Below are 27,944 nucleotides of genomic sequence, written 5' to 3'. Positions count from 1 at the left end.
GACTGATTGCCATCTCTCTTGGCTTCGCTTCTCTCCATCTCTGCCACTAGTAACTACTGCTACACTACTCCGTACTACTACTCCTGGTACGAAATCTTTCGCATCTCGCCCAACCGATGTCGGGCTGCAGCCAATGAGTTTTCCAATTTGAGAATCTCGACCTGTCGCGCAACCCACCCAAAAGGGGGACTGGTTAGCAAACACCATTCTCCGGCCTGTGTGCGAGCCCCTGCAAGCCCGAGGAGATGGAGGAGTGGAGTGGAATGGGTGATCGGGAGAGCGTTGATGGACGCCACCAACGTGGATAATCCGGGGTCCCATGGGTGGGGCTGAAAGGCGAACCTTGCAGCGTCCTGCAGCGTCCTGCAATTGTCACCATGCGAGCAGCCCGATCCAGTACAGCCTGGCCACGGCACAGATTCGGAGCACTTTGGGAGGGGGCGCGTGCTTTTGTTGAAAAGGTGGCTTCAGGCTAACAGTGGACACCGGCACACAAGTCTTGTGGCCTTGCCGAGCGTTGAGGCTGATCACCACGATACAATTCAATGGGATGAAGAGGTGTCGAAGGGGAAGCGGCGCGCGTACTTGCCCAGAATGGGCACATGGCGACCAAACGACTCCAAAACCACGAAGAAACAAAAGGAAATGTGCAGTATAGGGTAGGGCGACGGTGACTCGGACCTCAAGTGATGCATCTTGGGAAACAGACGAGCATCCTCCCCTCGTGCCCTTCCGTGTAACCGAACAAGGATGTGGTGCGAAACAAAAGGAGCGGGGGCCATTGTTTTCGAGGAAAGAGAAAAGGAAAAGGAAAAAGAAATTTTTGCCTCCTCACCTGCTGTTCCATTTCGCGAACCTTGAATTCGTGAGCTCCGAGCTTGGTGTAATCTTCCTGCTCATCTTCCTGTCCGCGCTCTCGAATCATGCTCTGTACCTGACGGACCAACGCTCTGCATGCCGCTCCTACCGCCTTGCTGGCCTGTTCCAGGTTCTCCTGGCTCTGCGAACGGAATCCGGCCTTGACCCTGCTCGCCGCGACCAACTGCGCGGTTGACGCGGCCACGTCGTTGGAGGCAACAATAAGCTGCTCGGGGCTGTTTCGGCCTGAGATGACTCCATCTGACGTCTCAATCAGTGTATTGGTCGACGATGCCACGGCCTTGGCTGCCGAAATGAGTCCCTCCGTCCAGCGATTGTTCTTTTTGTAGAAGGCTGTTCGTGAGGATGATCCTCGTCCCGCTTGGACAATCTCTTGCTGGGTCACCGTGGCCGCCTTGATCAGTCGTGTGATGGCATTGGTAATCGCCATGGCAGCATCCAAGATGGAGTCGTGTACCTTGACCTCGTACGTTGAATAGCCGTCCCGGGGCTTGTTCCTGAGCTTGGCCAGGCGGGCTGCAGCAGCCGCGATAGCATCAGCGGCCTTGTTCAGTTCCGAGTCGACCAAGTCTCCGAGATCTCCTTTGTTGTTCGTGAGCCTGCCGAAGCCAGGCGCAAATGCTTCAACAAGCTTGTTGAGCTTTTGTAGGTTCATCTGCACGTCGTGGTTCCTGTTGATAACCACATCAATCTTCTGATCCGTTTCTAGTTCCTCCAGTCTGATACTCAGCAGGTTGCGGAAGAACTTGATGCTGGATTCGGCCGATTGCCGTGCACCGCCCATCAAAGTATCCGTCTTCTTGTCGTCAGTTGCTAGCCTACTGAGACCCTTGGTGTTGCTGCAAACATCTGCAACGGCACCCGCGAAAACACCGATCGCCTTGATCAGTTCCTTGTGAGTGCTGTTAGGGCCATCAGCGATGAAACTATTGAAGGCTGTTGCAAACTCAGTTGCGCTATCCGAAGCCTTTTCGATCTGAGACAAGACGAATGACGGCGAAGCATTCTGGTTGCCAGCCTGCATAGACGAGTCGAGTTCATACAAGGCATCATCAACACGGGACACCCCGGCTTCCAGGACAGAATCAATGATGGCATTGATCTTATCGAAGTTGGACAAGATCAGAGCATCAATCTGTCCGTCCAACGCATGATCTGTCTCGCCCTGGTTCTTCTCGAGGTCGTTCAACTTGACCAGCGCTTCATCCATACCAGCCTTGTAGACTTCAAGCTCCACTTCCTTGTCTCGCAAGAGTTGCTCAAGGTCAGAGTTGCCGTCTCTCATCCTAGATTGCGACTCTTCTAAAGCCCTGGACTTGTTGCGAAGCGCTTCCTCCAGGTCGCTCATCTCGCGATTATATTTGGCGAGCATTGTCGACAACTCGTTGCCCTTGCTGCGCTCTAGGTTGTCCGCTCGGTCTTGGGCCATGCGAAGCTCCCGCTTGAGCTTCTCAACTTCGTCTTTGTTGCTGCCGCTGAGTCGGTCCTTCTCATGAAGAGCTCTGTCTCGTTCGCGAATCATGTCGGCCAGCTCGAGGTTTTTAGTCTTGATTTCACGCTCCAGCTTCTCTCTTTTGTCGATGGCCTCCTGAGCACTGGCGGCTTTCAATTGAACCGTCTTGAACTTCTGGAGAAGGTCCAGATGCTCATGACGCAACTGCGAGTACAGCTTGGCTAGTGATTCATACTTTGTCCTCCAGGTATTGACCTGCTCTTGCAGAGCGCGAATTTGATCATCCTTGCTCGTAATTTGCTGACCAAGGCTGTTCTGGATGTGTGCGAGCTCTCCTTCCAGAGCTTTGACTCGCTGGTCATACTGCTGGAGCATCAACTGGTCCCGTTCGTACTGCGCTCGAGCATTCAAGTTTTCTCGTTCCAACTCAGCCAGACGACCCTGAGTCTGCCACTGGGCTTGTTGAGCCAAAAGAGCTTCTTGCTCTCGCTGCTGCTGCTCTGCCAGCCGGCGCTGCTGCTCCTCGAATTCGCGCTGCGCCTGTTGTTGAGCTTGTTGTTGGGCCAGTAATGCCGCCTGCTGTCTCTCTTCAAGGACTCGCTGCTGCTCTTCATACTCTCGGTTCTGACGATCCAGCTCATTTTTCCAAAACTCGGATATCTCATCGGGCTCCTGGGATTTCGGCTCTATGGGAGGCGTCGGTCGTCTTTCAATTTCTTGTCTGGGTCTGGCAGGCAAAGCTGGGGCATCATCGTCATCTGAAAGCAGATTCGGGGGATCTTGAGGCAGTTTGGGAATAGTAATCAGGCTGGTCAGATAACGCAGATTCGAGCATTCGTAGTAAAATTTTACAAGCCGATAATGCTGAGCGTCGTATCTTTGTCGAAGAGGCTGTAAAACCTCATCATCTCCAGTGACTGGACACCACGTTAGCAGCATTTCGCATCCGTGCCGGAGGTCGTAGAGGCATACTTGAGTGCATGGCTCGAAGCATGCTGGTGATGAACTTGTAGATACCGTAGCTCTCCTGCACAAGTGGTACCAGGGCAGAAATACGGCACTCGTTGTTGCCGACGTTTCTGAAATGGGAGAAGATGAGTTTCTGAAATTGCTCAATCTTGTCTTGCAAGACCATAAGATCTGTGATGGTCTCATAGCCTTCGTTGGGGTCGTTGATTGCTTTCAAGCTCAGGTATTCTTCGTATTCAAAGGTGCCGTTGAATTCGGGATGCTGTTGGTGAAAGGAGAGCTTGGCAAGTAAGTAGTAAACATATTCACGAATCAAGGGTCCGTAACCACGGATGCCCTCGCCTGTCATGCCACGATTCATGCCATCAATCCATCCGCGGTTGGCCATGCCTTCCTTGAGCGCAGATGGGTGACCTTCCTGGAGGACCTTGTGAATCGTGATGAGAGCTTTGAATGTCTGGACCTCATCCGCAAGTATGGGTTGTCTATCTTGGTCGGTCAGCGATCGAGGAGATTCTCGAAGCAGTTGCCACGGCACCGTACACTTTAATTCCCGACCAGAAGGCCAGGGACGACCTATGATCCCAGGTATAGACGATACATGCTCTCACATGCTTGCGCTTCGGGGAAATTTCATCGCTGTTGGTCGCCTTCTTGATGCTGATGGCAAGCTCTTGGTCTGTCCTGTAGGCAAAGCGGCTGTTAGAATACCAAAAATGACGGCAGACAAAGGTCAAGAGGTGTTTGAGGGTATGGCATACTTGGTGTGCTCCGTAGTCCGCAACGAAGACATGATTGCGACTGTTCTGGAGAGCTCTCCAGTTGTTAAAGCTCCAATAAGGGATGTAGTGCGTGGTTAGTCTGCCGTAACGAACTCGAAGCGCTCGTCCCGCACGTGCACGAGGCCAAACACACGGGTCGTCGGTCGCCCTGTACAGCAGGCAGAGTGTTTGGCTACTTTGCGGAGGTTGGGGGAGGTAGGGGGAGGAGGAAGGACTTGACGCCCGAATAGAGCCGCCTTGTTTGCTGTCGTATGTGCTGTCGTCAGCCTTGGATGATGCACACTCGGGATCCATTTAAGGGTACGGAGTACCTGAAGGCAGGCAGCGTCAGAGGGCAGCCACGGTGGGTCCAATTGTCGCAAATCGGCAGGTGGCGCCCAGTTGACTTACCCTACAGATCCGACAAGACGTTCAATCAAAGATATGTAACATCGATGTCTCAATATCAAGTATTTAACTACTTCTTCGGTGCTTTGGCTGTTTGTTCTTCCTGGTGAGCTCGCAGGCATTCTATGCAGGCACAACTTGGCTGTCGGCAGAATCACCTGTGCTACTCAGCCACCACGCCATTTTCCTCATTATGTGCTGGAGCCCCTCAAGACATGAGTAATGTTGGCGAGACATTAGTCGCACTGGGCTTGGGAGCAAATTCAACCCTCGTATTTCGCGCGCATTACGTAGCGCTCCCCCCCCCCGAATGCTTCATGGGGCCAAGAAGGAATGTAAAGAGGAAGAATTTCTGGATAATATAATATCCATGAGATGAAGAAGTATTACCATCAAATACGAGAGCCCGTATGTATCCTAGCGTCCTGCCAGAAACGCAGCTCACATGTGATCCACCAGGTCATCAATTATCGTGATACAAGAAATCCCGTGCAGTTCCTTCAAGGTTCTTGGGAAGACGCCTGTTATTTCTTCCTTGTTTCAAAACCCATTTCATCTCGCAGTAGCAGACGTCTTCTCCAAACGTCAACGCAACTCGTTGCTGCTCCTGCGCCACTTGGCTCTGATGTTATCTCAGTTCTGCACCATGAATAGTCATCTCCATGTTGTAAGCTAATGCCACGTCAATGTTTCGTAACCGTTCTACTACCCAGGCTCTGGCTGCATAGGTCAGTCGTAATCACAGTTCCTGAGAATCCTCACTGGGTAGCAGACAACTGATCCCACAGCACTTATAATACAGCACTACCTGTAGCAGAGAAATGGCATTCACAGATAGCCTACACGACTGCCTGTAGCTGTCAAGAGATTTTAGTGTGTCCTCAAGGCATGATGGATAAGAAGGCTACCAGGATAACCTTCATCATCATGAATTGACCTGGCTAGTCATCTCGCAGCAGGAAAAATCTCGGTGAAGTAAACACAACGGATGAAAAGGCAGAGGCGCCCGCACGGCATCCAATCGCAACAAGTCGGTGCTCGAGTCAATCATATACACCAGACGTCACCTTGTGATTCACAGTAACATGGCAATGGTAAGTGATGTCACCTGGTTTCATTTCCTATGGACATCGAAAATGCAGACCTTGCCATGCTGAGTTCTTTCCCATCCGGACGCAACACCACAAGAAAAAAACGATGCCCCATGTCATTTCCACCCAACATACACCTTTTAGATCGTTGTCTCGTAAGGCAAAGGAGTAACAGTCTCAGGAGGGTTATCGGTCAGAGAAACGGTGCGTGCTTCCCGGGGCAGAGCGGGCAGTCGCTTGACCTGGACGGTAACACCATCGGCAGCGGCCTTCTTCTTGGCCTCGGCATTGGACTTGACTCGCTTCAAGAAATCCTCACGAGAGCGTGAGGGCTGGACGTGCTCGACTCGGACATTGAGGCGCTTTTCAATGTACCGGTGCCAGACCTTCTTGTAGATGATCACACCGACTGAGGTCTTGGTGACGTTGTAGACAACACCAGTCTTGCCATGGTAGACCTTGTACGGCATACTATTCACCATGAAATCAGTTTCAAGTAACTTCCAATGCGAAGAAATCTTGACTTCATCTAGTTCATCATATTCGTGGGTTCTGCAATGCGAATATATCACGCGGCCAAGGAAAAGCTTACCCCTTCTGGACAGCACCGTTAACCTTGACGTCAACAATGTCGCCAACACTGTGCATCCCAAATCAGTCTCTCCTCGTTTTCATCCCCAATTCTCTGGTTTCATTCGACAATCGAGTTTTACGAACCGGTACGTCTTCAAGTACGTGTTCAGGGCGATCATGCCCTTCTGGCGGAAGTTGCGGCTGAAGGCATACTAGTTCGACGTCAGTCTTGTCGCGAATCGAGGATCCAAAAGATTTGTACGCACGCGGGTGCCCGCTCGCTTTCCGTTGGAGTGACCCATCTCGTCTTATTTGGGCGAACAATAGGTTCGTGATCGAGAATTGGCGAAGGTGTATGGATAGAGCCTCCGCTTAGAGGTCTGTCGAATTTGCGGGTGGTTGTGGGAGCGGCAGCTTAGATAATCCGATATTTTTTTCCCACCTGGGAAATCAACTAGGGCATGACTGTGGGAGGTGGGGCACGGGCGGTGGGAAATCCTTAGGGCTCAAAAAGCGCGGCGCACGTGATCTTCTCAGTCGACGGGCGGAAATTCACCTCCCCACAATGTGAAAGATTTCCAGACTTGTGTGTGTGTGTGCAACTGTTCCATCTTCAGCCATCACCACAGGAGCACGTCAAGTAAGTCCCAATATCGCCAAATTACTTCAACTGCAATTATTAACAAGTCATCTCAGGATGCCGCCCCGCGCCCACTCGAAGACCTCGCGTGTCCCTCGCAGACCTTTCGAGTCTGCTCGATTGTCAGTACCACCGGCCACTGAACTAGAGCTTGACTCTGTTTAAGTCGATGTTGAACAACACTGACAGGTATGCAACAGGGACTCTGAGTTGAAGCTCGTTGGCGAGTATGGCCTCCGCAACAAGCGTGAGGTCTGGCGAGTCGGTCTGACTCTGTCCAAGATTCGTCGTGCTGCCCGGTACGTCGCGGTTGAATGAAAGGAAAATCTCGGTGCGCGACGTCGCTAACTCCAAATGTAGTCAGCTCCTCACCCTCGATGAGAAGGACCCGAAGCGTCTCTTTGAAGGCAATGCCCTAATTCGCCGTCTTGTTCGCGTCGGAGTCCTCGACGAATCGCGCATGAAGCTCGATTATGTGCTTGCCTTGAAGCTCGAGGATTTCCTGGAACGCCGTCTCCAGACTTGCGTCTACAAGCTTGGTCTTGCCAAGTCCATCCACCACGCTCGTGTCCTCATCCGCCAGCGCCACATTCGTGTCGGCAAGCAGATTGTCAACGTTCCTTCTTTCATCGTTCGTCTCGACTCCCAGAAGCACATCGACTTCGCTCTGAACTCGCCATTTGGCAGCGGTCGCCCTGGACGTGTCCGCAGAAAGAAGGCCAAGGCCGCTGAGGGTGGTGCTGATGGAGAGGAGGAGGAAGATGACGAGTAAATGCATAGGCTATGATCTGATGGGATGTCCGACTGGTATGAGGAACATGTTTCGGCATCCTGGTCATGGGGGGGAAGACTCGTCATAGCTTGCGGCGTTGGTAAAAGGATAAAAATTGATTGACTTCTCTACCAATACCAAGAAAATTTGACCAGTGCTGTGAATCATATTTTTCAGGTGGCGAAATGTGAAATGTGAAATGTCCAGCTACGCTGTAATACGAATCGCCTAGATGTGCCCATTACGTCGCTCTTGTCAAATGCCTCAATATGCGCATTGGTCAAAATAGTGTTCAACAAGTCAAGTTCAACCATTTAAGTAATTTGATTTTACATTTCATGCTTGCTAAGTTAATAATTCATCTTTCCCCAGCATTTTTGCCATTGGATCATCCGCCGCCGCTTTCTTTCTGCGGTACTCATCCAACTCCGCTTCTGAGATACCATTCAGCATTTCTTCCCGACTGCGTTTCTTCGCCGTGGTTTCTTCCCGCTGCTCCTGGGCGGTCTTCTCAGGAGCGTAACCTTCCTTCTCCTCCTTTGGAGCTTCAATCAAATTTGCGCCGCTTCTTTGTCGTTCAGCTGCTTCCCAGGCCTCTTTGCCTTCTTCTCCGGTACAGTAGCTGTTTTTCACGAATGAGTGACAACATGCGTAGCCCCATTTGAAATCGGACCACCAGCTTCCCCAAACAGAAGTATGATTGTTGATTAATACATCCTCTGCATACTTCGATTTGGCGGCTTTTCGCGGCGCTCCCTTGATCAAGCCTGCTTCGTCATACTCCACATATGACTCTGACTCGGTGACCATCGTGCTGCGCAAAGCAGCAGGCATGGCGTTTTGGTCATCTCCTCCATACTTCTCCTTGAGTTGTTTCTCACGCTCTGCACGTTTTTTCTCGATTTCTTCTTGCTCGATTTTCCGGTAAAACGCACCAGCAGTGGGGTTTGCTTGTAAATGTTGTGATGTGTTGCCACTTCTTTCTTGAGCTTCCCAGGCGTATCTCTGTGCTTCTTCAAACTCCCTGGCCTCACCCGATGATCGCATAAAGCCTTCCTCAGCAAAGAGGTCTGCAGCTTTGCCACCGGTGGCTCCGCCGTCGACCAAGGATCTCGTCTTTGGATCGTATTTTGCAGACTCCAAATCGAGATTAAGGAGGTATTTGGCGGTATCCTCTCGGATTCTCAGTTGGCGAGTTGCCGTGCTCTGATGTTTACTCATGTCGTTTTCCTCGGCATACTTGTCGCCGTCTTCGGATCCTTCTTCCCCGGTTTGAGCCTTTTGCGACTGTTTGCGGAACTCTTCCATCTGGTTGAACTCATCCACCACGCTGCGATACTCCCTCGAGTCGTAACCATTCCATCGATCGCGCTTGGCATCCCACCCCAAGTTGACGTTTTGTATAACTTCGTCGGCCTGTATGTCCTTGCCGGTCCACTTGGCACCCTTGGCCCTAGGGCGACTCAGACAATCCTTGGCCTTGTGTGTGATTGCGCCGCAGTTTTCGCAAGCGCCCTTTCGGTATTTCGTAGCGGCTGGGCCGGACTTCCGCCCTCGATCGTACCATTGAGATGATTCCTTCTTCTCCTCTCGTCGCTGATGCTTGAGGTAGTCGTTATCGTCTCCTTCTTCTCCGGCATAAAACGGTCTTTTACTGATGAAAGATGGGATGTAGATGTTCTCCTCCTTGTTTGCCGCGCCTGTCTCAGGCTTGCGAGGAGGCGCAGATGGCATCGTGCGGGCGGTTGCGTCCAGGAGGACGCTGAAACGAAAAAGAGTAAATTCAGGCAGAAAAAAAAGGTGATATGTTTTATACAGGTAGCATGGGCAAAATCGCTTGGGTTTTAATCTCGTGCGCAGATTCCTCGGGTTGGCGCATTTGCAAAGGTTGGACGTTGAGAATCAATGTGAAAGTCAAAGAGTGGATGTTTAATCAGCATCCCATATATTGTACCGCCGTTAACAGCGAAAGCGCTCAGTTTAACAGACGCTTACACGCGGTTTCACCTGTAAACGCGTATTGAAGCTATGAATAAATCCTCGAGTAATTCAAAGGCTGCCTGTAAGCCACAATCAGTGTTTAAGCACCATACAATGTTTGCCTCGGTATACATCTAGGCGTCTTTCAAGTGAGAACTGTTAGTGCATGACTTTCACCAAAGCATCAACGTACCTCCACCACGTGACTACGCGAGACTAGTGCGTCAAGACTAGCACCCTCGGCAGACAAGACGTGATCTTCCGAATAACTTTTTTTCTTTCTTCTTTACTTCTTTTTTTCTTATGTAGTTTGGAACTTGCTATTAAAATATTGTCATCAGGCAAGCGATGCTTCAAAAACTCATCATTGCAGTTGAACCCAATGGAGCCGCATGCTGCAAAGCATGAATTTGTTTCGGGTCAGATTGAATTGTATCGATCATTACCTGGCGACGCCAACCCGTTACGATCCTCAGCTTCGAAATGACGTTCGTGCATCGCAGGTAGTCAAAGGCCCCAAGGTTCCTGTCGTACGGATATTTGGGTCTACAGAAACCGGACAAAAGGTCTGCGCACATGTGCATGGCGCGTTTCCTTATTTATACGTGGAATACGATGGCGACTTGGCGCCCGATGAGGGTGAGATGTTCCGCTGATTCGTAGGATGCCAGCCATGCTGATGGTTTCGTCTAGTTGGAGCATACATCTATCGACTTCATCTCTCGATCGATCATGCCCTAGCTGTCAGCTACAGAAGAGATCAGTATGGAGAAAACTCCAAGTTTGTCGCACGGATCACCCTGGTAAAGGGCATCCCGTTCTACGGCTTTCATGTCGGCTACCGGTTTTTCCTCAAAATATACATGTTCAACCCAATAGTCATGACGAGGCTGGCGGACTTACTGCAGCAGGGAGTAATTATGAAACGGAAATTCCAGCCTTACGAAGCTCACTTGCAATACCTACTGCAGTTCATGGTTGATTACAACCTGTATGGGTGTGATTACCTGGAATCATCCAAGATCGCGTTTCGGTCCCCCGTCCCCGAGTACGACGCTGGGTCCAACTCCTCGCATCTATGGCATAGTCAATCTGTGCTTCCTCAAAATATCACTGACGAACCTTCCTTGCCACGAGTTAGCCATTGCTCCATTGAAGTAGATATTTGTGTGCAACACATCTCCAATCGCCAGGCAGTCAAGGAGAGACAGCTCCATCATGACTTCGTTGAGCGAAATTCTCCCATACCAGCAGATTCGAAGCTTGTGCACAGCATGGCCGGGCTCTGGAGAGATGAGACTAAACGGCGGCAACGTCGAATGCCGCGTGACAAGCAAGGCCACAGCCCCTTCACCCCTGATGTTCTGGTCAGCATGTCCGCCGATGCTAGACAGTCCCAACCACAAGGCTGGATTCACGAGGAAGAGTACTCGAACCAAATTAAGGAGTTGATCAACGCAGATCTTGCTGGGCTCGACAACCAGCAGCCAAAATTTGATGATTTCGTGCAACGAGCGGACCTGAACGACGAGGTGCCCACAGCTCTGCAATCGGTTGAAGATTTATTCCCAAACAAACTTATACCTGCTCTGGGTCTTCCCTCAAACATGTCGCAGTCGACGCAGGCGCCGCCTGCAAGCAGTATTGAGGTGGACGAGAAGATCCTCCAAGAACTCAGCCCTGGAGATGAATTTTTCCCGGATGATTCGGATGAAGAGAGGCTTAGAAAGTTGACTCAAGCAGAGAGTAGTGCTGAGGATGACATTGGGCAGGATTCTGCAGCCACCGTAACAGAACATATTCTAGCCCATAGTGCAGGCTTGTCGACGAAGATTAAGGCACTGCCGCCACCATCACATCTCATGCCCGGCTTATGTCTCAGCGTACTTACAACCGGCTCACTTCCCGTCGTCGCCGTATCACAGGAGCTCCTTGATGCTGCCGAGGATGAAGGACTAGTTGGCAGAGTTCCAAAATCCAATGCTTCGCAACCTGGAAAACTCGTTCCTCGCAAACGTTATGGGCCAACGGTGTCACCCATAAGCAGCCCGCGAAAGCGACCAAGAGCCTCCAGTGCCATATCAACATCGACCTTTCAGTTGTCTCCCTCTAAGCCGAGCGATTCGAAAATGGCAAATCGACGCCACGATGCTTTTTCATCTCCCGATGGTGGGCCTAGCCAACTCAGCAGGGGCCCCATCGTCGCGTCAAATCACACGCTGAATTACGCTTTTATTAAAGAACGGAGGGATCAAAGTTCGAAAGTGCGACTCAGCCAGCTCAGCCAGCAATCGCCTATTACGCAAAGTGATGGCGGCAAAGTGACAACATCCATGACCTGTCGTCAGATTGTTGATGATCTACCGGTGAAGATAGGCAGCTCCCAGCTCGATGGGTTTGCACCTGTCTGCTCGTCCAGCCTTTGTGAGCATGAGGATGAAAGGATCGAAATACAACGGGCCATGGCAAAGGTAGCTGGTGGCAGATTCATGATATACTCACACATGCCACCAACTGCTAGTCAGTTGGCCCTTTTGAAAGATCCTGAGCTGCCCGATGTTGTCTATCAAGATGCCTTTTACAGTAAAGAGTCGGATGTTCCAGAGCGCAGTCGTGAATATGCCGGTCGAGAGTATCGATTAGAGAGCAACACTCTACCATTTCTTCCTGATTTCGACGCCAGCGGCTTCTCCTCTGCCAGCTATGGGATCAAAACAGATAACTGTCAAATGCAACAAGTTCTCGAACAGGAACAGACAATACAGCGTCATCACTGCACTTGGCGAAGCTGGGAGTACGCCCAACCACCCCCGTCTCACCAGGAAGTAGTTGATTGGCTCAGTGCGAAGAAGCAGCAGAAAGAAGAGGGCAAGAAATCGTCTCGGCATGTATCCTCCTCATCAAGGGCTTGGCTGTCGCAGATCGACGGCCCTACACAGAAAAATAAGCATGGATTCAAGTATACACAAATGGGCAAGTCAACAAGTGTGGAGCACGAAGTTCAATACATGAGTACCATGAGTCTGGAAATTCACGTCAATACTAGAGGGAAGTACGTCCCCAACCCCGAGGAGGATGAAGTTCAGTGCATCTTCTGGGCTTGCAAGTCTGATGAGGTGACGCGAATCAGCCAAAACTTGTCGGGTGCGGTCCACACAGGGATAGTGGTGCAATCGAGAGACGGAAAGGAGAGCCAGGCCATGCGGAAGTCGACGGGATCCGACATCATTGAGGAGAGCTCTGAATTGGACTTGATTGTCCGCATGGTCGAGATTGTAAGAACATTTGATCCTGACGTATTGACCGGATACGAGGTTCATGGCAGCTCATGGGGTTATTTAATCGAGCGCGCGCGGTGCAAGTACGATTATAATCTGTGTGACGAGTTTTCCAGGATGAAAAGCGATTCACATGGACGATTTGGCAAGCAGAGCGACCGATGGGGCTTCAACACAACATCGACGATTCGCGTCACCGGTCGACACATGATCAACATCTGGAGGGCCATGCGTGGTGAGCTGAATCTTCTCCAATACACCCTCGAAAACGTGGCCTGGCATCTCCTACATCGTCGTGTACCTCATTACCCCTGGGGAGCGTTGACAGCCTGGTACAAGAGCGGCAAGCCCGGTCATCTTGGCAGAGTCGTCAGGTATTACCAGACGCGGACAATGATGGACCTCCAAATCCTGGAATCCAACGAACTGATTCCCAGGACCAGCGAACAGGCTCGACTTCTTGGTGTAGACTTCTTCTCTGTGTTTTCACGAGGGTCACAGTTCAAGGTAGAATCCATCATGTTTCGAATTGCGAAACCCGAAAATTTCATCCTGGTCTCTCCGAGTCGAAAGCAGGTCGGCAGCCAAAACGCACTGGAGTGTCTGCCCCTGGTCATGGAGCCGCAAAGTGCCTTTTACAGCAGCCCGCTCCTGGTCCTGGACTTTCAGAGCTTGTACCCGAGTGTCATGATTGCCTACAATTACTGCTACTCGACTTTTCTGGGGCGAATCACCAACTGGCGTGACGTGAACAAGATGGGGTTCGCCGAGTACAAACGACAACAAGGCCTGCTTGGCCTGCTGAGGGACCACATCACCATTGCGCCAAACGGCATGATGTATGCCAAGACCGAGATTCGCAAGTCTCTCCTCGCCAAGATGTTGACAGAGATACTGGAAACAAGAGTCATGGTCAAGAGCGGCATGAAGAACGACAAGGACGACAAGGTGCTGCAACAGCTGCTGAATAATCGCCAACTGGCGCTGAAGCTGCTGGCCAACGTCACGTACGGATACACGTCTGCCTCCTTCTCGGGGCGCATGCCCTGCTCCGAAATAGCAGACAGCATCGTCCAAACGGGCCGAGAGACGCTGGAGCGTGCCACGGCATACATCCACTCGGTAGAGCGATGGGGGGCGGAGGTCGTCTACGGCGACACGGACAGTCTGTTCGTTTACTTGAAGGGCAGGACAATAGACCAAGCCTTTGACATTGGCAGCGAGATCGCAAAGGCGATAACGGACACGAACCCACAGCCCGTCAAGCTGAAATTCGAAAAGGTCTACCACCCCTGCGTGCTGCTGGCCAAGAAGCGCTACGTCGGATACAAATACGAGACCAAGGACCAAGTCACACCCGAGTTCGACGCCAAGGGCATCGAGACTGTCCGCCGAGATGGCACCCCCGCCGAGCAAAAGATTGAAGAAAAGGCACTGAAGATGCTTTTTGAGACTGCGGATCTGAGCCAGATCAAGGAGTACTTCCAGAAGCAGTGCGACAAGATCCTGCGCGGAGCAGTGTCTGTCCAGGACTTCTGCTTCGCAAGGGAAGTCCGCCTGGGGACGTATTCCGACCGGGGGCCGCCGCCGGCCGGCGCTCTCATCAGCACCCGGAAAATGCTCGAGGACGCCAGGGCCGAGCCTCAATACGGCGAGAGGGTACCGTACGTGGTCATCACGGGAGCCCCGGGAGCCCGTCTCATCGACCGAAGCGTGGCCCCCGAGGACCTGCTGGCCAATCCCCACTGGCAACTCGACGCGGAATACTACATCTCCAAGAATCTCATCCCTCCGCTGGAGCGCATCTTCAACCTCGTCGGCGCCAATGTGCGGCAGTGGTACGACGAGATGCCCAAGGTCCAGCGTGTGCACAGGGCGCCAAGTGAGCCGGGGGCCAAGAAAACGACACTCGAGTCGTACATGCGCTCTACGCACTGTCTCGTCTGCAGCGCAAAGTTTGCCGAGGAGGGCCAGACTCTCTGTCCCACGTGCCGTGGCAACGCGCCCGCGTCGCTATTCACACTCCAGACGAGATTGGCTGGCGAGGAACGCAGTTACGAGGACTTGCTGGGCGTTTGCCGCACTTGCTCCGGGCTGAGCCCCCTCGAGGATGTTCGCTGCGATAGCAAGGACTGCCCCGTGTTTTGGACCAGGACGAAGCAGAGGACAAAGGTAGCGGGAACGAGGGCAACCGTTGGACCCGTCATACGGGCCCTGGCCGAAGGCAAGATCGGGCTGTCGGCATTGGAGTGGTGACTGAGCCGACGATGATCACGTTGCCGTGGGAAAGACGAAAGCACCCCTGTCTCGGGTCAAACGACAGCTCAAGTGCCTTTTTACGTGATACTGGCGTCGCAAACGAAGACCATGTTATGATCCAATGTCGTCACGACACTAGAACATGCAGCCGATTGCATGCATGACTCACTTGTTGCCCTGTTTATTCATGCACCCTCGTAGTATATACACGCGAGCTTCCCCATACTTGAGTGATGCATCGTGTCGTTAAACAGCAACTCGCCAGGCTGCAGTGGTATTCCATCCCCGTCAGACCAGTGCCTCTGTTGCCATGAAAAGTAACGCCATACACCTGCTCTAAATCACAAAAAGTAAAGAAAGAGGCAGCTCCGGCCCGTCCCCATCTTCTGGGTATCATGGGAAAAGAAAAAGAACTGCTCGCCCGCTTGTTTGATGTGTTTACACGACCGCCGTATCCACCACCCCCTGAACGAGCACCGGAGAAGTCGGTCGTTTTTTTTTCCTTTTTCCTTCACTTGGTTTCGTCAATCGTAGTTAGAGAAGCTCCGCTATCGTCCTCAAACGTATCCTCCAGCCAACCAGAGAGGTCTTCGTCGTCAAGACCGACGGCGGCGGCTGGTATTGCGGCCAGAGGGCTTTCCTTTTCCACTCTCGCAGCTGAAACAGCAGGCTCCCGTGAACATCCTTGAAGGCTGCTGGACGATGACTTTGTCGAGGCAGACGCAACGTCTGCGTCTGCCACTGAGAAGTCAATTGTCCCTGCTGCCTCTTCGAGTTTGGCTGCGGCAGAGTCTGCCCGAGCTGCATCGTAGTCCACTTGGTCTTCATAGGACGGTGTGCCTGGCTGGGAATCGTCAGGGGCAGCCACGACGAGCATGTTTTGCTCCACATCCTCCTCTTGCTGCTGGCTCGCGCCTCGTCTTCTTCGCTGAGGCAGCAGCGGCGGCTGCGGCGATGGCGCTTCTTTGTCATAATCGGCCGACTCGACCTGCGGCTGTTCACGCATGGGAACAGGTTTGCGTTTGGGTGCCGGCGCGGCGACAAGCCTCGTGGCCCCATTTGTAGGGCCCGGGAGCGGTGTTCCCGGAGGCGGTAGCGGTTGACCTCGCCCCATGGGTTGACTGAGATCAACTTGATGGGACTTGTCGCCGTTCTGGCGCTGGTCCTTTTGCCGGCGAATTGCGTTCCAACCCCACTGCCTTGCTTGCTCCGCGGCATTGGTGACCGCGGCTAGCGTGTTTCTTTTCAGGCTACCCCCCGAGGAAGACTCGTTTGATGCAGTGGTGCTGGAGGTGTCACGTCTCGCGAAGAAGTTTCGACCGAGTGGCTCTGCATTGCTCTTGAATGAGCCAGTTTCAGATGGCTTGGGTGAGCCGGGGCGAGACTCTTCACTGTGAGGGAGAGATTCGATTGAGGCCTTTTTGGGTCGCGCCGTCTGCACCGGTGTTGTGTCCGCATCCCCATTAGACTCCCTGTTGTCAATCTCTTTGGAGGACATGGACGAACGGCTCAACCTCTTGGCTCTGGGTGATGACTTTACCGAAGCCTCGGGGGCCATCGGCATGGGTGATGCGTCCTGAGATCGAGAGGCCAGAGAGGCCATCAGGTTGGTGGCATGGTCGGGAGGCGACGAGGAAGGTTTGAAGAGGTCGGCGTGGGCGGTCTCGGTGCCCACCACAGGGTCCGTCGAATTCTTCATGATGTTGAGAGATCGCGGCGTGCTGTGGCCGGAGGGGACTGGAGCCTTGGAGTCGGTGCCACTGGTCAAGACGGAAGTCGCGCTTCCATTGGCACCCTTTCCAAGCTTCCTCCCAAAGAAGCCCGTGTTGGTTGGTTGCTGGCCCGTAGCGGGTAGAGTGTGACTCTTCTCCGGGGGGCGAGTCTGATGCACGAGATCTTCGTGGTCATGCGGCCTCTCCGGTTGCTCGACGTTGGAAACCGCGGGCGGACGCTCGGCAGCCTCGCTTGGCGTGACGGCATCGTCGCCTTGGAATATGCCTCCCCTCCACACCTTGTGTTCGGTTCTGAGGAAGGGTACGTCGTCCCAGAACGGCTGCACCAGAGTCTCGGCGAAGACTTCCTTTATCCTGCTCTCAATCTGGCGCAAAATCAGGGTATAAGTGATCTGTCTTGAGCTGACAATTGGCTCGATGGCCGTTTCCATCTTGGGCATGGTCTGGAAGGACATCCACACACGGTTGCTGGGCGGTGCCTTGACCTTGAACAGAACGTGACCCTCAATTCGCTTCAGTACAACGGCCAACAGCAAATTGACCTCGCGGGCCTTGAACCTTGCGCCAAGGTCAATCTTGGCCGTAGCGCCAACCTCGAGGCGAAAATTGCCGGTGTACCTCACGTCCGCCTCGACAACGCACTCGCCCTCGACCGTCAGATCCTTGAGTTTGAGATTTGTAAAGTAGGGCGCCGCCTCGCCGGTATCGATCTTCTGAATGGTGATGTTGGCTAGAAATGAAGGTCGCTTCACTCTGGATATTTTTTTGGTGATTTTTTCACGGATCAAGTCTTCCAGGTCTCGCGTTCTGTAGACGGCAAGGAAGATTCTCCCGAGCATTGCATTCAACCACCTGGAGTGAACGTGGTCCTCGGAGGAGTGCAGCCGTTGGACCAAAGAGATGATGTTTTTAACCTCGAAACCTTTGGGGATGGGGGGGTTTGAGTCGAAACCAAAAGTCTGCACCTGGTTCCGCAGCAAGGCGAAGTAAAAGTCTTCCTTTGCGGAGCAGTTTTCAGAAAACAAGTAAAAAGGCTTCAGGACTTGGCCGTCCGCGTCGGGCTTCTCCTGGCCGACCTGTCTCCTCGACAGGCACAGCGCATTCCGCTTGATGAACAATTCGCCTTCGGGGGTGACGTCGCCGCCCGAGTAGATGCTAATGTCATAATTTGCCAACGAGATGACATGGCGTACTTCCAACTGCTCTTCGTCGTCAAACAACATGATGTGACCGTGCCTGAGGGCATTGCGGAAAGTGTCAGTTTAGAACATGAGAGGACTCGACAGCCGGCGACAAGGCAGGCCGCAAGGCAAGAGACGGCGATGACGGCAAGAAGAACGGAGGCCTTCACTACTCACCTTAGCACAACGTAAAAGACGTTGCCAGCCTTCTTTGGACGCTGGCTCATACTGTTGTTGATATTGTTACTATCCAGGGGACCGGTCGCGGGCCTCCGGTCGAATATACTTCTGTACATGGTCTGATAGACGCTTGGGCTCGGGGAGGCAACGGTTGTGGAACCGACGGGGGTCGAGCGTTCGATGGGTTTGGCATTGAGGCCCATGGGAGTGTACTCGCGGCAGACGGCGAAGTAGCCGGCGGCAACGTCGAGGTCGCGAGTGGCACGGGTATTGACGGCTCCGGCGAGTGGTTTCTTCTGTTCTGCCTCAAGAGCCGCAGTATCATCGCCGGGTTGAACGATGTCATTCTGGGGTCGGTCGTGGTCGCCATCACGGGGAGGCATCAGGTCGTGTCGATACGGGAGGGTGTAGTGGGCGTGAGCGAGCATGACCAGGACGACAAAGGGAACAAAGGTGATGCCTCCGAGGAGATATGTCAACAGCAGTGTCGTCCATGATCCCATGGCTGCTGTGTGTATGCGGGAAAAGACTATTCCTCCAAGGCAAAGGCCAAGGCCACTCTGGCCTCGAGGGGTCGGGGTCCGATGCGGACGAATCGGAAGGATCAGCGGCGGCTACCGGGATAGTCGACGCTCGCGACAGGGGTAGTCGACGGCGGATTGCCGAGTTCAAAGGCCAACACGGAGCGGCCCGGCTGTTGGGAGCAGGCAAAGACGACAAAATTCCGTCGTGGCGGCGGTGGTGGTGGACACGAGGTGTTTGTGTAGATGTGGCCGGGCGCGGGACTCGGAGCGTGCAGCATGCGGCACGCAATATGCAACATGCAGCTCGGCGGCGAGCAATGGAAGCGGGCTGGCGCTGAGCTGGCACGGCCAGCATGCAGAGTAAATAGACGGCGCCGGGCAGAAACAAGCCAAAGGTCAGGTGGGCAGCGAGCAAGCCAGCAACCAGCGGAAAGATGGGAATCGAAGGGAGGGTTGAGACGAGCCCCAGATGCCAAAGAGTGGCGACGTCGAGATGGGAACAGAAAAGACCCGGGGAGAGAAACTGATGCCGGCGTCGGCGCAAGGTCGACGTTGAAGGCCAAAGCCAAATCTAGAGCCAGAAAGATTGAATTCGCTTCGAGGCCGAGTGAGTGTTGGCGTTGGGTGGTTCTACAGGTACAGCCAGCTCGGCGGCAGCCAGGCAACAGGTGACAGATAACCAAGCAGCCGAGGTGCGAGAAGCTCAAGACGGGGCCGTCTCGGTCCTGAGGCGTCAGAGGGCGGATCGCGGATCGCGGATGGCGGATGAAGGACCAAGTCAAATTTAAGCTCGACGGGTTCTGGTGCAAGCTCCGAGTCGATGTGGCCTCGGGGAAGATGGGGAAGTAGGCAAGCTGCCGTCTGTCAGCCCGCCCTGGACTGGACTCTCCTCTCCGCCAGCACCCAAGCAAAAAGTGGCGGACCGTGGCGCACCTACGTCATGTGATGGGTCTCGAGTGCTGCCGAGTCTGGCAGGGGGCTGCCTGTCACGGTCCGTCTGTCAGTTGGCCTGGCTGGTACGGAGTACGTACTTTCAGCATGTGGGAACCAACCATTCGGCCGTTTCGGGTCGCGACCCACCAGACATGACTTGAAATCAGACCCAAGCATCATCTTCGTCCATCTCCCTTCACACTTCACACACTTCGAGACACGCCAGCGCCATAGCCACAGCTACACACCGTCCGCCCTGTATCCAGAGAAAATTAAAAACTGTCATTCATTCGTCATCTAGTAACACCCAGTCTTGGTCTTTCCCGTCTTCTTCCCATCTCTCCTCCGTCTCGTCCGCCTCCTCGGGCCGCTCGCCTCATCTCCCATCTGCCTTTCTCATCAACGCCCTCGTCGCATGGCATCCTTCTTTGTGCTGTGCCTGTACCTGTGCAACTTCCCCGCGTCTTCATTTTTTCTTCTCGCTGCAGTCCGCCCAAATTTGGACTGGCCACCGTATTAATCAAGTGGAATGTACACTTCAACGACGTAAACTTATGCAGCCGCGCCAGAAAGGTCCAGAGCCCATTCAGCCAAAGTCGAGTCTGGTCCCGGCTGGAAAGAACAGACGACGGCGTCCCTTCGCCCCTTTACCCTTCCATAAGCCACACGCACAAGACTTCTTGATCCATCGGCCGTACCAAGTGCCCTTTTATATGCCATGAAACAGACTAGGGCACGTGTCGCAATATAACCAGTCTGTCATCACTCGGCCGCCAGCGACGAGTTGCCTGACGTGTTGTTGTGATATACAGAGATAAAAGAAATGTTGTGCCAAGAGGGCGTCAAAAGCCTAGTGCGGCGACGATGCAGTCCGAGGTCGACGACTCGATGGAATTGCCCCAGCGGAATATCCCGTTCTGGAAACGACTCTGCGCCGTCATTGAAACGACAAAATCAAATTTCGCTTTTTCTTTTTGTTGTTATGAAGTCGGATTCGTTGAAAAGCAAATCATTGTACGAATCCCAAAGGCCGGCCCAAGACAAGGCATAGCTGCGCAGAGCACTGTGGTGGAAGAAATTTTGAATTATCGAGTAGAAACAGGATATGAGAACCATACAATGAAGGACGGGATATCATCATGTCGTCAAACTTTCACACAAGATTAAATAAAACACACAGGTCGAGGAGAATAGTTGAGTGAGTGCTGGTTTTTTTTCCCAGAAGAAGTGGCCCCATGTTTTCTGAGCGTGACAAACACCGAAAAAGTCATGGCAACAAATAGTCGCACCCGGGCTACGCCCGAGACCGCATCGAGGCCCTCGGCTTGGTGAGAACAGACTGGCCATGGTGAGGGTGGGAAGGATGCCTGCCACCCTTTCGTGAAGTGTGCGGCAGAGTTCCCACATCATGCTTCCCGTCACAACAAGCTCGCACATTCTCAAGCCGATCCGCCTCTCGGTCTTGGCGCTCAATCATCTCGCGCACGTCTTCAGCGCTGTCGTGCGCCTCACTTGCTTCATAAATACCCCAGTTTTGGCCGCTGGCACCTCGGCCGCGCAGGCTGGAAAGAGTGCCAGTCAATTTTGGCGCGCCAGATCTCCAGTATCCGCTGAGTTTACCCAGGGTGCCTGTCGAGGTTCTGCTGCTCCCTGTCGATACATGCTTGTTCTTCCTAGACGGCGTCAGAGTTGCGACATTCATCGACACGCCGAGCACCGGAGACTCATTTTGCGTTGTACGAGAATTGTACGAGGAGAGTGACGGCGCAGCTCTTGACCCGCCATCATGAAGCGGTCGACGACCGAGCTGTGGGTTGAATTCGTCAACATCTTCTCGCGTGATCTGCCCAGCAACCTCTTCTGCGTCCGTCTGTTGGCCCTCACTAGTTCTCAGCAACAAATACGAGAGTGCGTTGAACCAGGTCTCGTGGCGCTGACCAGTCGTGCAAGTGAACTTGATGGTTCGCCCGGGAGAGATGATGATCAAGCTCTTGCGGTGCAGCCCTGGCGGCATTGGGTTGTCATCAGTGACCACACGAACAGCCTCGACCGGTACACTCTTTGTTCTGAGCTCTGCGCGAACTGCGGTGGATGGGTCCTTGTCGCTCCAATACAACGTCCTAGTGTACGGGTGAACCCAGAAATAACGACGGTGACGGTTGTCAGAAAACTCGCCACGACCCGTCTTGCGAGTGTACTTCCACAGAAATTCGCCAATCATGGTTTGCGTAATGGCTTGAATCATACGGGGATCAGTATTGGGCCCAAATCCAGTCGGAGGCAAGCCCATCTCTAGAGCTCGCATGTTGAATCGCGAATCAAGCTCAGACGCAAAGGAAGACACAGATGATCGTCGTGAATGCGCTGTGAGTCGGCCAGATGTACTAATCTCTGCGACTCCGTTATGTGTGGATCCGCTGCAGGCGGCCCGCGGCGTTGTAGCTCCACGGACAGATGTCATGGGACCCTGTTGACTTGGAGTCTGGGGCCGATGTCTCGTTGCCGAGGCGGGCCAGATGGGAGGGCCCATGCCTCCTGGTTGCTGGCCGTGAGATGAACCAGAACGAGCTGCTTCGATAATTTGGCGGTGGTTGGAAGGTAGCGGCGGTGCATCGTGGAACGAGCCTCTGCCGCTCGCTGCACTTCCAGGTCGGGCCAGAGCCCCCGCATCGTGTGCGGGCTCGACCACGGCCTTGCCCCTGCGACGAACAGGTGTATCAAGACTCTCTGGTGAGCGGTAGACCCTAACTGTGCCGGTGGTGTCAGGCGTACCAGCAGAGCCAACGGACGAGTCCTTCGCGTGTCTCGGAGAGCGTTGAGAGTCACTTTGAAGGAGCTGGTCAATAGCGCCAGAGGTCAATGAAGTCTGGGCGGATTGATCCCTGGTGCGAATACTCTGCTTTCGTGCTGGACGGAAACTGGCATTGGCTGAAATCTCTTTGAATGGCCGTTGCGACTCAGGGGTACCACCATCCAGTGAGGTGGGAGACTGCCGAGTATCATCCTCGGCAATGATTGGCGTAACATCTCTCTTCTTATCGCGGGAAATGGCGGACCCAAAAATGCTTTTCTTGGTGGGTGTCCTTGGCACATTGGCCTCTCCGTCTTCAGAGTCATCGCCTCCCGGAAGAATAAAGGCTTCTCTCCAAGGACTGCGAGGCGATGTGGGATGGGTCTCGACGGATCCGACGGGAGATAAGCCAAAGCTTGGTAGAGTCATCAGGTCTGGCGTTGATGACACAGGCTCTATATGTTGGGCAGAAATTGTTGACAGAGCCAGCGTCGGTGGAGGGGGAGGCGGCTCTGAAATCGGCCGTGTGTGTTGCGTGAGGATCGATGATAGAATGAGTGACGGCTGCGCTGGCGGCGGCAGTGACACCGGCTCGACATTCTGTGCGGTAATTCCCGAAAACTGCAAGAGGGGCGGTGTTGGCGATACCACCGGTTCCTCCACAGGCTCAAGTTGTTCTACATATATGGAAGACATGGTCAAGATTGGGAGTGTTGGAGGAGCAGGGAATTCGGCCAGCTTGCTTTCCAAATCTTGCTCGTCCTGAATACTGGCGTCACTTTGTGAAAACAGGGACGCTGGCCGAGAGACGTCTCTGTCCATACCTTGGCCGGTTGGCCAATCTGTAGGCGGCCGGTTCTCACGGCGAACGACTGATTCCATCGACATTGGCCTGTCTCCACGTTCCTCGAAAACTTCTGCAGTGATCGTTACGGGGCTAGTCATGACACCGCGGTCCACCATGAGCACGCTGGGCAAGACTGGAACCGCAGGCAGTGGCGACGCGGTCCGACGAACCGATCCGGGAGTAGCAGATCGGACACTTCGCCGGCTCGGCATAGCGGCACCAAGAGACTCATCGTCGCTCCCAAAATCTTGAAGCTCTGCGAACAGGCTCTGGCCAGCGGCCTGGGGAGTGCCGCCGCTGGTATAGCTGGCCGGACTGCTTCGTACATTTGGTTCTTCGCTGGCCTGCCTCGAACTGCGAGAAAACAGATTTCGGCTGAGTCTGAGACGGCTCCGTTGAGATGATATGGTCCCTGTTGGCGTGCGCAGATTGGCGAGTCCATCCTCATCTGCCGAAGTAGAGGCAGTACTGTCAAACGAGTCCCTGCTGCCTGCCCTTGCTAAGCCAGCGGGGAGGCTAGGTGGTCGCTTCATCCGACCGAACCCTCGAGAGGTGGTCTCAGTCTCCGTCTCGTTATTGTCGTCACCGCCAGACAGTGCCTCGTTTCCGGTTTGGAAGTCCTCAGTCTCAGTGGCGGTAGCCCGTTCATTGGCAGTCTCGAAGGCAGACTCGCTAGCTTCATTTGCAGTCTCGAAGTGATCGCTCGTGTCAGTGGGATGTACTGCCTGTACGTTGCGACGGAAAACCCCCACGGAGGGACCCGCCGGCGACATATCAGCGTTATCCTCCCAATCGGGATCATCCATCACGATCTCTTGTCTGCTAGATCGAAGGTTTCCCAGCAGACGAGCGGGTTTCTTGATTAATTCCTTCGAGTCCATCTTGCGGCTGCGACGAGAGCCGAAAGAGGTATTCGCATCGGTCCTCGCCTTCTCCAGATCGTCTCGAAGGTCCTGAATAATTCGACGTAACTCTATCTTTTCCGTCTTCTCTCTGTGGAGTTGGTTTCTCTGGCTCTGGATTGTTCTCTGCGCATGATGCAGGGATGATTTTATAGTCTCGGTCTCAAGCATTGCGTGTCGAGGTGTCCCCTTTACGGGGGATGGCGGTGGCGAGTGCTCAGGCGTGATGTTATCTGTTGCCGTTTCGAAATCCTCATCGCTCAAACCTGGCAATGACTCTCGATCCGTAGTCCGTCCCCGTTGTGATGAAAAGGCTTTCGCCAGCTCCTGGTTCTGGTTCATCAAGTCATCAATCTTGCGTTGCATCGACGCTCTCTCGCCATCAGCCATGACCATGTTGCGTTTGGCAGCGCCCAACTCGATGTCGAGATGCTTCATAGCAGCTGCATGTTCCTCTGCTAGTTTGGAATAAGACAATTTGGCGTCGTCTAGCTCTTTCTGGACCGACGTCTTCTCGGAATCGGACAAGTTCAAGGCTTGAGTAAGCTTCTTCTCACGATCCGCAGCTTCTCTTTGTTGCGAAGAAATCTCTTGGAGACGAGTCTCAAGGTTCCAATTTTCCTCTCTGTATCGATGTTCGCTCTCATCCAGTGTTTTGAGTCGCTGTTGCAAGCTCTCCGACTCGATTTCCAGTCTGGCCTTGTCCGATTGGATACCCTTGAGTTCGTCATCTCGCTCGGACAGCAACGCCTGGAGATTCCGGACCTGAGCAATAAGCGACGTGCTGATTTCAGCGGCGAATTCAATGTCGTGAATTCGATTTGACGGCTGATTTCTGGTTTTGCGATTCGGGACGCCGACCTTGGTTGGAGAGCCAGTGGCTTGGCTTTCGAATTTGGAAGGGCTCACGGAACGCTGTTCAGTGGCTGGGTTAGCTTAATACACCACAAGGCACGTTGTAAGAGAGGCAAATCCTTACCCTTCCGCTTCGCCCTTCTGGCACAAAAGGCGAGCCCGGGTGAGCATCATTGCTCGGCACTCTCTGTTTCGGGAGGAAAACTCTTGCAGACTCCCTGGCCAAGTCGTTATATTCCCGCTCAATTTCCACGAGTTTCTTGCGCAAGTCCGGCCCAAGCTCGCCTTCAGCCTGAAGCTTCTGCACTTCTTGCAATCGCTCGGCCAAGAGCTTGCGCTGGGCAACGAGGGCGGTTCCCAGCCTCCCCGCCTCGTCTAGCCGACGGTCTGTTTCTGCGAGATGTGCCTCCAGGGCCTTCCTTGCCTGTCTGGGTGAAGAACCAGGCCCGGCGGCGAACAGTTCCAGGTCGAAGTTGGAAAACCGGTGGTGAGCAGATGAGGACGAGTCGGAAACGAAAGGATCGCTGGCATTGTCCCCGTCAGCAGGCGCCAACAGATCCGGCCGGCTGTCGGGGGCCAGAGACGAGGCCATTCCTGATGAACAAACGAGTTCAACAGGAAGACTATCTACAGGCACTGTGGCACCATCAATGTTCAACGGCTCTGTGGCGAGGAGAATCTGCGGCTGTCAAGAGCGGCCGCAGGTGAGGAAGAAAGGAGAGTCGAACGAGAGGGCCGTCTTCGGACGGTACTTGTAGGTCGTCGTCCGCAAGTCCGTCGAAGCAAAAAGGAAAAAAAAAAGAAAGGTAGGCACGACAGGACACTCTTGGCCCAATGTCAAAGTCGGGGGCGGCCCCCTTGCGTGAGCCGGGACAGAGCTGCAGGGGTGTGAGAGCTCGAGTGCTGCGCCCAGCTCAAGGTAGCATCCACCGGTGTCAGAAGTCTCTCAGCAACAGAAAAGAATAGGGCAAAAGGTCAAACACAACGACGACGTTTGCTGGCAGCCGACGCGCGCCGTGCAGGGCGAGGCGAGGTTGTTTTCGAGAGGGCTGGTCACAACGGCAGAGTGGTTTGTACGCCGCTCGTGCCCTCGGCGTCGGTCCGACGGGTCGATGGAATTGGCGCCGAGCCCCCTTGGCAACGAGCAGTGGGCAGCCACAGGCAACAGGGATAGTCTCAACCGGGAGTCGACGCGGCTGTGTTGTGATTGTGTATCTTTCACAATTCGTGATGGACTGGAATGGTACGCGCCGGGCACCACTTGGCCAATTCGGGAACAGAAAAGTGACGACTAGTTTCGGCAAGGGCGGGGGAAAAAAGCAAAAAGGAAGGAGAACAAGAATAAGAATAATAAAGAGCCGTCAGGGCCAGCAAAGTGTGCGTGCGTACGTGCGTTGAAAGACGCGGTCGACTCCGCGCTAGTCGACACAACAGAGCGAAGAAATCGCGGACGTTGGAATAATGAAGACAAGCAAAGTGGGTTGGAGATGGTTTGACGGTTTTAAGGTTGGGGCGCAAAGGCAATTTCCCAAGTTTGAAATAGGCAAGGTCTGGTGCAATGAGTAAATAGCCTGTCTGGAAAATACGACACGACATGCAGACTGCTAGTACTACTAGTACTTACCACCACACACTTGCGGGAGTCTGGCAGTGCAGGGCAGGTGCGACCCAGGCCTGTTGACATGAAATTGAATGCTGGAGTAAATAAGACAAGACCGGTTGACGCGTAGTGGCGGCGCATATGCTCTGTGATGTTGGATGGTGTTGGGCTGCTTCGTCTGGTTCCCATGTGAACCACTCGACAGTGTCAACAGTGTCAAATCGCGTGGACCGTGTGAACCGAGCCGGCGGATTTGATGCAGACAAAAACACACCAACGCAGAAGAACACCATTGGGCACGGTCCAACCCAACGTGCTGACAGACTGTGACCTAGGTACGTAGTTACATGGGCACGTACACATGGACGTCGCGACGCCGAATGCGGCGCAGGGCTCCGTACTATGGTCAATTAGTACTAGCTCCGTTGAGTTGATACGGGGTACATGCTCCGTTGTCCATCCAGGTAAACAAAGAACAAGTTGCATTGGCGGCAGGCCACGGGATGGGGAACACAGAGAATAATAACATGCAGGGGTTTTTACGATAATTCACGTTTACGATAATTCACGGTTATCTAAGGTTTTTCCCTAGTAAATCGTTAATAGTCGCGTTACTAACAATATTGTTGACTTTTTGCTTAGTTACTATGCATTTTATTGTTATACAGCCCCACTTTAAGGGCTGAATTCCTTATAGTGAGGCTGAATTTCCTTTTAGTGGGGCAAATTTTGCTAATAATCCCTTAATATATACTTTCTACGGAGTACTAGTAATTTCTAAGGGAAAGGTACAACCCCACAATAGTCGCATCTTAACGATAGTCGCTATACTACGATGAAAAAAGCCTCACGAAGGTTATCGTTATAGACCTAGTTTACTGTAATTACTAGGTGGTGACGGCACAGAATGGAGAGTGCTGCTCGGGACAGAGTACAATGGTCATTGTACGGAGTACAGTCGAGGACATACCACCGATGACGTAGTAGTGTTTTTTCACAGACATTGCTCGGCTACTCCGTACCTCGTCTCCAAGGAAGAATAAATAATAAATAGTACTAGGAACGTTCAAGAGGTGGAGCAACCCAGCAAACAACGATGGCCATCAAAGAATAGCATCGTCTCGTAAACGGAGTGGCGGTGGATCATGGCCAGCACCATGACTCTTTTCCTGTGTCGGCTAATTGAGGGACCCTTTATAATATAATAGAGATAATAGATAGAGCTTATGTAATCTAGTTAATTACTAAGCATAAGATAATAGGGATTCTTAAGGTATAATAGAAGTAACTTTAGATATAGTATAAAATTATATATAATAGTATGTATTAAAGAGT

General features: G+C 53.2%; 7 protein-coding genes across 7 annotated transcripts; 2 read left to right on the top strand and 5 right to left on the bottom strand.

Moving 5' to 3' along the window:
* Nucleotides 1-77: 77 nt before the first annotated feature.
* On the bottom strand, nt 78-4,094 carry MAM_01737 (ANTH domain protein; the record flags this gene model as incomplete). Its single annotated transcript, XM_040820536.1, has 5 exons — nt 78-161; nt 836-3,249; nt 3,305-3,786; nt 3,845-4,000; nt 4,063-4,094. 5 exons carry the CDS (start codon nt 4,092-4,094, stop codon nt 78-80), a joined length of 3,168 nt encoding a protein of 1,055 aa, XP_040682024.1.
* A 1,607-nt stretch (nt 4,095-5,701) lies between these two features.
* On the bottom strand, nt 5,702-6,436 carry MAM_01736 (60S ribosomal protein L21; the record flags this gene model as incomplete). Its single annotated transcript, XM_040820535.1, has 4 exons — nt 5,702-6,113; nt 6,154-6,201; nt 6,279-6,346; nt 6,401-6,436. 4 exons carry the CDS (start codon nt 6,434-6,436, stop codon nt 5,702-5,704), a joined length of 564 nt encoding a protein of 187 aa, XP_040682023.1.
* A 395-nt stretch (nt 6,437-6,831) lies between these two features.
* MAM_01735 (uncharacterized protein) lies at nt 6,832-7,546 on the top strand (the record flags this gene model as incomplete). The annotated part of the gene is made up of 3 exons (XM_040820534.1): nt 6,832-6,896; nt 6,975-7,073; nt 7,135-7,546. The coding sequence occupies 3 exons, from the start codon at nt 6,832-6,834 to the stop codon at nt 7,544-7,546; spliced, it is 576 nt and encodes a 191-aa protein (XP_040682022.1).
* A 345-nt stretch (nt 7,547-7,891) lies between these two features.
* On the bottom strand, nt 7,892-9,280 carry MAM_01734 (pre-mRNA-splicing factor slu7; the record flags this gene model as incomplete). Its single annotated transcript, XM_040820533.1, has 1 exon — nt 7,892-9,280. The coding sequence occupies one exon, from the start codon at nt 9,278-9,280 to the stop codon at nt 7,892-7,894; it is 1,389 nt and encodes a 462-aa protein (XP_040682021.1).
* Nucleotides 9,281-9,930: 650 nt separating this feature from the next.
* MAM_01733 (DNA-directed DNA polymerase, family B, multifunctional domain protein) lies at nt 9,931-15,060 on the top strand (the record flags this gene model as incomplete). The annotated part of the gene is made up of 2 exons (XM_040820532.1): nt 9,931-10,165; nt 10,220-15,060. The coding sequence occupies 2 exons, from the start codon at nt 9,931-9,933 to the stop codon at nt 15,058-15,060; spliced, it is 5,076 nt and encodes a 1,691-aa protein (XP_040682020.1).
* Nucleotides 15,061-15,574: 514 nt separating this feature from the next.
* On the bottom strand, nt 15,575-18,660 carry MAM_01732 (uncharacterized protein; the record flags this gene model as incomplete). Its single annotated transcript, XM_040820531.1, has 2 exons — nt 15,575-18,032; nt 18,155-18,660. The coding sequence occupies 2 exons, from the start codon at nt 18,658-18,660 to the stop codon at nt 15,575-15,577; spliced, it is 2,964 nt and encodes a 987-aa protein (XP_040682019.1).
* A 2,248-nt stretch (nt 18,661-20,908) lies between these two features.
* MAM_01731 (Pleckstrin-domain containing protein) lies at nt 20,909-25,601 on the bottom strand (the record flags this gene model as incomplete). Its single annotated transcript, XM_040820530.1, has 2 exons — nt 20,909-25,069; nt 25,134-25,601. The coding sequence occupies 2 exons, from the start codon at nt 25,599-25,601 to the stop codon at nt 20,909-20,911; spliced, it is 4,629 nt and encodes a 1,542-aa protein (XP_040682018.1).
* Between the last annotated feature and the right edge of the window lie 2,343 nt (nt 25,602-27,944).

The sequence above is a fragment of the Metarhizium album genome (assembly GCF_000804445.1).
Source record: "Metarhizium album ARSEF 1941 chromosome Unknown scaffold_2, whole genome shotgun sequence".
NCBI lineage: Eukaryota > Fungi > Ascomycota > Sordariomycetes > Hypocreales > Clavicipitaceae > Metarhizium > Metarhizium album.
The sequence above is the reverse complement of the archived record's forward strand: the minus strand, read 5'-3'. Positions and strand labels throughout refer to the sequence as shown.